We start from the raw sequence: 10,878 nt of genomic DNA on the forward strand, positions 1-10,878 counted from the left end.
TTCTGTTTTCTAGCCAATCTGCTTATTTTTTGCTTTGTCAAAATCCATGAGCAGAGATGGTTAATTGGGAAATAATAAAATCTAGGCTGAATTAGCATTACTATAACAAGTTTATCAAAACATAGATTTCAAGATGCGAACTTACAAATTTAATGGAAAAATTCATATTATAAACACTTTATAGTTTTGAATTTTTTTCCTTCGATACTTCCAGCAAGAAATATGTCGAAGAGTTAGTGTTGGGCTAGCCAAAAATCAAAGTTTATCAGAAGCTTGGTCTAAAATTCCACTGCGGTGACGATACTGTAGGGGAGGTCCTGCGAAAAAATAGCTCGACGCCAGGATAATAAGCTTAACACCTCTCATTCTTATTACTTTTTCAATATGAAAAGAAAAAAAAAAATGAAAAGGTCTGTCTTATTCAAATCCCCAATTATGAAATCCCTTCTCTCCCACTTCACACCTCGGAACGCACTGTTCTTATAGAGAGAAAGGCGCTTTCACATCTTCTTAATCCGAAATGACTGGGGAGAGGAAAAGTTCCTTAATCGCACGTAATGACAGATCACAGCCATATTATTAAAAGTTTGGGGTAAGAACGGGTTTCGTTCTAATGCCCGAAAATAATATTCTAAAGCTTTCGTATGTTCTCCGTTACTTGTGTGGATAAGGCCTATATTATAGAGTATATAGCTTCGATCATAGGGATCAATTTCTAGTCGCATAGCTTCATAATAATTCTGCAATGCTTCCGCATAATTTCCTTCGGATTGAGCCGACATCCGTTACGGTCGTTATTCGATTTAAAGAATTCTCCGTTTCCTACTTTACGTAAAACATTAATTGTTTTTGGCTCTTGTTTTAATAATATTTTGGCCTTCTTGTTTATCCTTAAACTTCTATATCTAACCTTTTATAAATAAAAACTTAGAAATGGTTTCTGAAAAAGTAACAGTATTATGTAAAATGAGGAACTCATAAATGACAATCACTAAGTTGGTACAAAGAGCCTACAGGTATTGAAGCGAAAAAGAAAAAGAGCTTATTGAGATGTAATTTACTCAATAACAGTAGAAGAATATGTATAATCACAGTTATCCAGTACTAAATTAGTGTAGAATGCAGTTAAGCGTTGCATTACAAGTTCTCATGAGTACAACGAATATCCCGTAGAGTAGTATCCAAGAGAATTCAATTTCACTGGCAAATTGTCTGCGAGCAAGAGAAAAGAACTCTAAATAATAACTAAATCATTTTGAACTGTTTGATTCCGGAGCTATCTAATATTCAAGCATAGATCTCAATCTCGGACATGGCATAATTGGTAGTGAAACCTATTGCTCCAGAGTAACGAGACGTGTAACATTAAAGACTCCGTTTGCCATGCTGCAATCAAGTGAGATCCTAGGTGTAAATATATTCGAACCAAAAGTTTCAACACGAGGGCACGGAGATTCACTAATTGCTTAACAAGTTGGATCGGTAAAATTCCTCATCTACAATTACAGGTGGTATATTCCATGTCCCAAGAGGATGTCCAGACATCTTCCCACCTAGAATTTCACGAGGTACATATTAATCACATCGCAAAATATTTGAGAATATCAGAAGCATTGCGGTTGTTTAGCTTGAATTTGAGAAAATTACCTTCTTTGGTGGCTTCTTCACATCTCCTTTGATATTTTAAGGACAGCTGGGGTTCCAAGGTTTTCATCAGACTGTCATATTTGTCTTCCGCCTCAGTTATATACTTAGCCTGAAAGAAAACAATTTTCCCTAGCAATTGATATTTCTCAAATATCAGAATTCGAAAGATGGCTAACTCTAAATTTCTTAAAATATTCCTCTTCTTATTCAATGGTGAATAATTAAATGTATTTATATAATAGTATTAATAAAATGTCTGAAGGCATAGTGCCTCCAACTCCATAACTTTTATACTAAAATATAAAATCTTAACCATCAAAAGATAAAACAGTGTAAATTAATTAATAGATTCTAATTCCTCTCTGCGTAGAGGCACCATGCTTCGAGGCATCGTAGCAATTCCCTATGCAACATAATTAACCCTCTAAGCAAGTGAAGATTCTAGTAAATAGGTATACTCCATCCATTTATTGCATATGCATCTAACACAAGTAATCAACAGCAGTATCTACATGTAGAACTACGGATCTTGTTCCATCTTATGATCCTCACGACTTGTTTTCAAATGAACGAACTCAAACAATATATAGAATGAAGACTTAACAAAATTCAGAATTTCATCAATGTACTAATGGAGCAATTGACTCGTCCCTTAATACCAATATGATTCTATCAATAATAACTAAGCTGACTGCTAGAGTATACTAACCAGCATGGCTGGAGCCGTTGATGGCCCAAATATTTTGACAAACATGCGTAAAATGTTGAAATTATTCTCTAACACATCATCCTACATAGAAAAAGCATAAGCTTTGACAAGATATGGACGAACGAAATGTGATGAAATAGTAAGAAGTGAAAAGATTATATTAATGAACTTACCTCGTAATCAAATCTGCAAAATTATCATGAAAACTTGGAGGTGGCTAAATCTGACTTCATGCTCGCATCATGAATTATAGAAATTAAAAATTAGTGGGATTAATTATCCCAAGATAATGTAACAAATAAACAGTAGTCCAAAAGTATCTAAGTGAATCTGGTCAGGTCCTTGGAAGTCTTCAGGCTGCATGTTTCGGATGCTCAACCAGAACCCTATCCTCTGGTAATGGCATATAACCATATATTTCCTTATTCATTTCAAAGCAAATAGGTGTACCTTTTATAACAGCTTAAGTTCATCTCTAATTAAAATAAATAATTTGAAAAACTTAAAAAGTAGTACTTACAGATCATCAGAGACCTCTACCAGGAATTCTGAGATTGATAAAAATTCCATATGCAAGTCATTCACCTTCACAAGAGCTTCAAAGAAGATTCAATTAGCTTAATAGAATACGGCTATTTATTCTGAAATATTTAACAGAATATAATTAGTTAAATCAGGATTACAACACAACTAGCATTCTTTGTAATGTGAAATAGCAAGAATTTGATCTACGGTCGTTTCACTTTCTTAACACTACTGAAGGATTTTCTTTAGAGGAAAAGAAAGTAGAATAAATTTGCAAAATCTTTCCAAAAATATGCTATAATGATGATTGTGACAGAAGTTGAGTCACATATTCATGCTGTTAAGGACCATCAAAAACCGAGAAACTATTTGTTGAAACAAGGAGACTGTTAATTAAAAAGCTGGAAAGAAAGAATGTGATAAAAATCTTGCAAGAGAGATGATAATAAGTGTATGAAACCAATAAAAAGAAAAGGCCTCAAGGGACAATCACCTCTTCTCCTCTCAACTGGAATAAAAGAAGATTCAGCACCCGATAATCAAAGGACTTCAAGCGAATTGCCCTCATCACATCTTCAAAACAGATCTAGGCAACAAAATCTTGAAGAAAACATGAATAAAGAAAGAAATTATCCATGTTAACAGTAAAATATATGACTCTGACAGAACAATAGCTGATGAAGATTATTTAAAAAAAAAAACACTAAATGATGGATGAAAATTAATAGATAAAAGATAATTTACACAACAACTAAGACAAATACCTCCTGTTTGCTCACTAGTGCACTGCAAAGCTTTCTTTCTAGTGCCCAGTATTCTTCCCCAGACTTAAGCTCTTGTACAATCCTTAACCCATTGAACAAATATAGAAATCAGTCATCACCTCCTTGTTCTCCTTCTGAAAACAAAAATGGAAGCCTTTACAACATTTACCTCTCAGTTAAAAGGCCATAACATTTAAGCAAAACTTCGAGTGGTTGGAATGGACTAGTTTCGAATGAAGCCATGAACTTAGCAATCCAGCTCTGATTTGTTTCCTGCACCTCGAGAGAAATATATATATATATATATATATATTAGCTGCCAACTGAAATTTTGACAAGTCAGAGAATTTTTATTACCAAGTTCGCCCAAAGTTCTTAGCAGTACCATTTCATGCTCTCTTTCTAAAACATCATGGCTGGCTCTTACACGCATCATCTTCTCATTCAAACTATCCAGCTGCAGCAACAAAATTAAGATTGTTTACCAGAATAACACTGTAGTAAATTGTATAGTTTAAAAGATCCATAGATAATGTTAGCATCGAAGATGCACAGAACTAATGAAAATTTACAGAATGTTTCTAGAATCAAATGAAAAATAACCAGGCATGACATCTTGTTAGAATGTTACCTGATAAATGTAACTTTCGGTGAATGAAAGCACAGGCAAATATTTGAATATTGAATGTGGATTGTTTATATCCATTCCGTGAAACATAAAATAAGATCTGCACTGTTTCATTCGTAGCACAGTCAATGTCAGGCCAAAATCATTGAATATACATAACACATTGTTTGCAAACAGGTATTCAAGCATACATGTCTGTGGAGCTAACAGTTTTGCTTTCCCTTTAAACACTGGTAGTTTTCATTCAATTTCCATATCCATGCAGTTTCCCTTCCAAATCCGTAATTCTGACCAAACAAACCCCTAAATGGGATAGCAATATGTTCCCACCTACTACTGAGAATATAATTGAAAAAAAAATAGTTGCCTTGTTCATTGTTTGCCTTCAGAAATTTTTTTGTTTGTGGAAAAAAAATAGCATGGTAAGAGTCATCCACAAGCACCAAAAGGGTGCAAACCTTGCCTCAGAATTTAAGTTAACTAAAACAAGAAGGTTGAAATTCGTAGTCTGGATTTTGTATTGTTATCTGACCTTGAATCAACTGTTATCACGACCAACATTCGAAATTTAATTGGTCCATACTTGTAACCACTGCCTAGCATTTTATACGTACTTTACAATAAGAGAGAAGTTAAAGCTTACAAAATCTTCAAGAGTAGAATTTGCCCTTTGCATGGCATCCAACCCCACCATTGCTACATCTTCATGATTAGGTGCCGATGAACTATGGCCCATCAGATCTGAGAAGTGCATTAAACATAAATCCAATATGATAGACGGGGAAAGAATCAAGGTTGATAATGATTTAAGATTTTATACATAAGAATTACAAGGGAAGATAATCCAATGCTATAATCAATAAAAAATTTGAAACTCCAAAAAAAGAAACCTTCAAAGACAACAGATTCAAGCCAAACAACCTGTATTCTTGTTCTGTGATCCATGTTCTGGACCAAGCCATGTTGATGCCTCCTCAAGGAACTCAACTGATATCTGCTAAAGCAACGAATTAGCAGCGAAAATCAAATGTTAAATTGGATCCACACGAAGAAGAAAACTTCTCACTTTCGGTAGATACTCGGAAACCAAAGAGAGCTTCTTGACCATATCAAGTTCGCCGGAAGGTTGTACCTTGAAAATATTGAATTCGATTGAAATCCGGCTTGACTATGAAGATTAATCAGATGAGAATGTGAGAGTGACGAGTAGACAAATAAGCAAATTCATCAAGGATTTGATTACCATGAGGAGGATTAGATTAGCAATGAAGCGACTTTGGTCGTTGTTGGAAGAGGTGGAAGAAGAGAGCAAACTACAAGATTGCATGAGGGATAATATCTTCTGCACTTGTTCCAGCTTCCTTAGTTCTTCCATTTCTCTCTCTTTTTCTCTTTTCTCCTTCACTTTGTCTTCTCTGCGTGTACTGTGTAATGAATCATTCAATCGTCTCTGAAACAAACCCCTGGGGTTTAAGAGTGTCTATTCTATCCCAATGCGACAGCGTTTTGGGTTTTCCTTTTCACTTTGTTTCATTATTCATAAATCTCTGTACTTTTGCATTGCACATCCAAGATCTTTAGCATCAAACTTTCTGTAACAGACTTCTTATTCTGGGTGATCATTGTTTATATAATTTCCAACAAATTTCACTAATTTAAAGATAAAATGAACTTATATAATATTCTTTATTACTTATTTTTAGCCTATAAATTAATAATTGTGTAATTATTAATTTATAAACAAGTAACAAAAAATTTAACTTGAATTTACACAAATTTTTATTCCATTTATGTTGAATCCTTATTTATATCTTATAAAATTAAAAATTTAAACCAAACTTATTCTCTAAAAAATATTACCAGCCACCAATAAAAGATGGAAATAAAATGAAACCTGCTATGGTACATTTGACTTTTGGAGAATTACAACACAAGAACAAGGAGGTTAGTTTTACTGTCAATACAATGCTATGCTCATCCAGGAATAAAATTCTATCATTTATTTCCACTTCTGTTGCAGACTCAATAAACCTGGAACTTCTGCTCTAGCTGAAAATAGGAAGCTTCAGGACATAGGTACATTGGCATCCAGAAAAGCTAACCGGATTCCCTGGTGGAGCAAGGATCGAGAGAAGTGACAGCATGCTGTGAACAACATATTAGAATTTATTTGTGAATTGCTTCTGGTTCAAAAATCCTACACTCTTATCATTGTTTGGTTCCCTTGCTTGTGCTGGCTGATTGAGCTGGGTAGTCCATTTGTTTAACCTCCTTGGTCGAGGTGCCTGTTTCAATTGTATCTTGCTCAATTGGTGCTTGCTTGGTTTCCCATAACTTCCCAGTTTTTCCAATTGCAAGTATTAGCTCAAGCTGTTTTTGTTGTTGCTCCTGCAAAACACTCAATACAGGAAGTTTAAGTCAAATTAACAGCATGGGAGCTCCAGCAATGGAAATGTTAGGGTCTTAATCAGATTTTGGTTGAGAAATCACAGCTTTGGCAAATACATGGTGAAAATAAATCCGAATCAGTTTTGTGAAAGCTTTTTCAAAGAGTGTCCAGAACCACTGCTTGATGCCTCACTGCTAACATAGTTCTGGAAAGAAACTTGTTGAGCATTCTTCCAAATTCAGCATAAACAATGGAATTTTCAGATTTTTGTCACCCTCTATATATGGGTTTGCTCAGAACGCAGAGCTCTGGTTTAAATTCAAATGAGACTAAGGTGTCAATCTACACTGTGTCTCAACATAAGGGTTATATATATGCACTTCAAGTGGAAATCTATCATCTTTGAGCTGACACAAGTTTCTAGAGTAAGTAGAAACCTACTCTAAATCTCTAGCAGAGAACAATCCACAATATATGTCAAATAGATCTGACCTCCCAGTTTAAATAACCAAACAAACACATCAAATAGTTAATCAAAATACCTGCATTGCCAGCAAAACCTTCTGAATTTCACCAAGCTCTTTCTCTAGAATGTCCTCTTGTGCTGCTAATGCACGCGTGGCCTCAGAGTTCTTTTGAGCCAAAGCTGCAGTCTTCAGAAATGAATAGACTGTAACGATTTAAGCTAATTCAATAAACATTTTGCAAAACAAATCAGTGTACAGATATTCAACTTGCATACCTTCGATCCCCATTAACAAGACAACAATCCCTAGTCATCTATTTGTCTTCGGTACCATCAATCCTGCTCTACAACTTTCCTCTTAAAAAAATAAGTCTCCGCAAAATTAGGTCAATGCTCCCATATTAAGGCTAACATCTTCAGTTTTTTTTCTGGAGGAACTAACCTATCAGTCAAGTAAAAAGGAATACCCCAAGTAAAACTAACAGATGAAGACTTCCCACCTATCCCATCAATATATATACATATACATTTGCAATATATATAGGTGTATGTATATATATATATATATATATCTATATGTGTGTGTTTGTGTGTCCATGTAACGGAATTCGACAGATAATGGCTCCTGGGTATTTAAACCAAAGCATGCCCAACATACCCTTTATCTAGAATCGTGAATGAGAATGGCCCAAGACTTTTCCCTTATGTCAAAAACTGGACACTACAGTTGTAGAGGGTGGGAAAGAACAGAGGTTCAGTCTCAATAATAGAATGAACTACCTTCTTGAGCTCATCTAGTATGTACCAAGGAAACTTAGAGACTAGGAAATAAGAGTAAGAGACACCTATCAGGCTAAAATATTTTACTTTTAATGCAAGTTACAAGCAAATCAAAAGTTAGAAGCCTCAACACCTCATAGCAAAAAACAGGCAGTGCAGTAACTACATTTGCATCAAAAGCCACAGAGATAGCATACGATATATTAAAATATTTGCTCTTTGAATCTCTACTCCATAATCTAAAAGAAACTAATGAAAATGCCCCCAAAACTTTAACTCATTTTCTTCTTTCCCACCTTGGCTTGTTACTATCCGCATTCTTAACTCTCTGCATTATCTTAAAATTTTCAGCCTACTACATTTTTTAACTGGTGCTGAATTTAGCATTCAAATGTACAGGTAAAGCATCCACCTTTCACTCTTTCCATTTCATAGATTCACTCTGATTTGATCCCAACTTCCCATTTCACATATTCACTTCTATCGCTAGGAAGAATGTGAGATGAGTCATCAATTGGGAAAATAATACCCTATTTCATTCTACTAAAACTATTATTCTCCCTCGTTATCTCCTTCCAAACTGAAATCGTTACCAACAAAAACCATCGTTGAAAGGAAACAGAACTTTGCAGCATTACCTCATCAATAGGCTGTTTCAGAGCCTTTCTCGTGACCCGGAACCGAATACCCAGTTTCTCGAGCTGCCTGGATAAGACCCGAATAATGGTCGCGGAGCTCTTCAAGTCCTCTTCCAATTTCTCAATCCTCTCGATCAAATTCAACCTCTCTCCCCTCGCTGATTCCTTGCAAATCCTCCTCCATTGGCGCCTCCTCATCCACGCCCCGATTACGACACCAGCCACTAACCCTAAAGCCCCGCACGCCATAACCCTCTTCCCTATTTCACCCAAGACAGCATTTCTCGACCCGAAAATCACGTAATTCACCACGAACCCTACTGAAATAACTGCCGAAGGAATGATGCACAGCAACTCAATGAAAGAGAGAAAGCTATCAAAATCGAGATAATCGAAATTGTTATTCGACTGAGTAGTTGAAGCACTAGAGGAGTGGAATTCGTATGCTTTGAGAGGAGAGGGGTGAACTCTGGAATTGGGGGAGGTTAGGGGGTTATGTTCCAAAATATGAAACATTGATATGGAGAAGTGGCGGGCGGTGATTGAAAGAGGGAGATTAGGGCTCTTGAAAGAGGGGCTTGTGGTGGTGAAGTAGAGGTTGCTGCGTGTCGGTGAGCTTGTGAAGAAGTGTTGAGAAGGGAGCAACATTGTCGTTTCGTATGCGTATCGGCTGCGTTTTACTCTGTATATTCACTATACTACAGTTTTTTGTTAGATTTGGATTCTGAGGGAGAGCCTGTTGTTAGAAACTTTGGGTTCTTCCTGGTTACGGATTTCTGAGTGTGAGACAGGCACGGGCGGCGATGACTTCGATGGCTAATTTGGCGCCTTGGGTAGTTTATCAGCGCACGTTAGATTTGGCGCTAGTAAGGAAGACAAAAGTGCGCGGCGACGGAAGAAAGCGGGGAACATTGCGCAAACCATCCGATGTTCTCTTTCTCAAGCAAATTACAGTTCGTCGTTGTTGTTTTGGGCCCTCGGTCTAATTGTAAAAATTATTAATTAATTTATAAAATTTGATATTTATTATAATTTTATTTTTAATTTTGAATTTTTTTCATGTCTTAATAAATCATATTTGAATACTTAAAAAAAATAACTCAATAAAATAATTTTTGCCAGTTAATTAAATTAATAATAAAATATATTTAATATTATTAATAATTTACCAATCTATTAATTTAATTAATTATTCATAATTACTCTTTTAAATTATTTTAAAAAATATCTAAATGTGAGATAATTATTTTAGTTTTTTAGATAAAAATAAAATAATTAAAATAAACTTAAAATATTAAAAATTAAATTATAATAAAAATAATACATCTATTTTTTAAAAAAAAAATTCGGCAGACTTAAGTGACGGTGATTTCTGGTCGCTGGACCAATAACATTTTACAGTTTTTAACAATGTTCTTAAATTCTAATTGGTCTTTTTTTTGGATAACAGTGCTTTCATCACTAACTGAGTGTCGACTTCCACACTTTTCAGTCTTCAGATATATAAGACAATATATTGAAGGGTACTGCGATAATCGATTAATTCAGTGAAAAATAGTGAACGAGAATTAGAGAGAACTAAAAAATACTAGCTAACTTGACCCGTGGAATCGGTAACCACTGCACCATATCATGTCCCCTCATCTGCATCAAAAATCATCTTGTCAACATTACACTTCCATTAGCCCAGATCTGGGGCAGCCATCTTCTCTATTCCATATTCCTCTGCCTTGGGTGTGGATCACCCCTTTCACTAATATCTTGTACCTATTTCCACTCTGCCAAAAAAAATTTTTGTTAGATTCACTGGTTTGATAAGTAAATGCCTTACTTTTCTACAATAGTTCATTCTTCTCAATCCATAGACACATAGATTCCTCTACTTCGGACCCAGGCTTTGTCTTGTTAAGTTGCTCAAACTATTTACCACTATCTTGGTGATGTTCTATTTGAATATAAAGTCCCATTAACCCCCAACACCTCTTCGCCTTCTCACATTCGAAGAACACATGCTGGATCCATACCCATCCCACGCTCGATTAGTCTAGTCTTTGTCGATAGGTATTTAACAACATTCTCAAGGTAAAGTTGCAGAAATTCGAAGGGACTTTAGCCTTCTATATCCTCTCTCAAACATTTGGTCCCCTCTCCGGATGGTCCCAGTTGTTATACCCTATAGTTGTTGATAAGTCGATTTAAGGTGATGACTCTTATTATTAGATAATTAATTAAAAATATAATTTAATATTATTAATTATTTCTGTCAAAATATCATTGAAAATAAAAAATATATATTACGATCCATATGAGCAAATCAAAAAATAAAATATAT

General features: G+C 35.1%; 2 protein-coding genes across 5 annotated transcripts; both read right to left on the bottom strand.

Annotated features, from left to right (window-relative positions):
- Positions 1-1,019: 1,019 nt before the first annotated feature.
- LOC110814437 (ATP synthase subunit B) lies at positions 1,020-5,833 on the bottom strand. 4 transcript variants are annotated; one of them, XR_015818224.1, is made up of 14 exons: positions 5,517-5,833; positions 5,340-5,441; positions 5,195-5,267; positions 4,917-5,014; positions 4,277-4,378; positions 4,031-4,102; positions 3,815-3,924; positions 3,646-3,727; positions 3,375-3,467; positions 2,877-2,941; positions 2,530-2,542; positions 2,357-2,437; positions 1,648-1,776; positions 1,020-1,553 (listed from the first exon to the last, which is right to left on the bottom strand). XR_015818224.1 is itself a non-coding variant. In XM_088217104.1 (14 exons), exons 1-14 carry the CDS (start codon positions 5,646-5,648, stop codon positions 1,459-1,461), a joined length of 1,227 nt encoding a protein of 408 aa, XP_088073230.1. In that variant the 5' UTR covers positions 5,649-5,819; the 3' UTR covers positions 1,020-1,458. The 4 variants fall into 4 exon arrangements, 3 of the variants coding, with proteins under 3 accessions (XP_088073230.1, XP_088073231.1, XP_021897606.2); XM_088217104.1 differs by having other exon boundaries at positions 1,648-1,756; positions 5,517-5,819; XM_088217105.1 differs by having other exon boundaries at positions 1,648-1,756; positions 3,815-3,918; positions 5,517-5,814.
- Positions 5,834-6,156: 323 nt separating this feature from the next.
- LOC110814448 (uncharacterized) lies at positions 6,157-9,511 on the bottom strand. The gene is made up of 3 exons (XM_022041927.2): positions 8,547-9,511; positions 7,205-7,315; positions 6,157-6,661 (listed from the first exon to the last, which is right to left on the bottom strand). The coding sequence occupies exons 1-3, from the start codon at positions 9,192-9,194 to the stop codon at positions 6,482-6,484; spliced, it is 939 nt and encodes a 312-aa protein (XP_021897619.2). The 5' UTR covers positions 9,195-9,511; the 3' UTR covers positions 6,157-6,481.
- Between the last annotated feature and the right edge of the window lie 1,367 nt (positions 9,512-10,878).

This window comes from Carica papaya, chromosome 4, assembly GCF_054855325.1.
Source record: "Carica papaya isolate Zhongbai chromosome 4, ASM5485532v1, whole genome shotgun sequence".
In the NCBI taxonomy this organism is placed as follows: Eukaryota; Viridiplantae; Streptophyta; class Magnoliopsida; order Brassicales; family Caricaceae; genus Carica; species Carica papaya.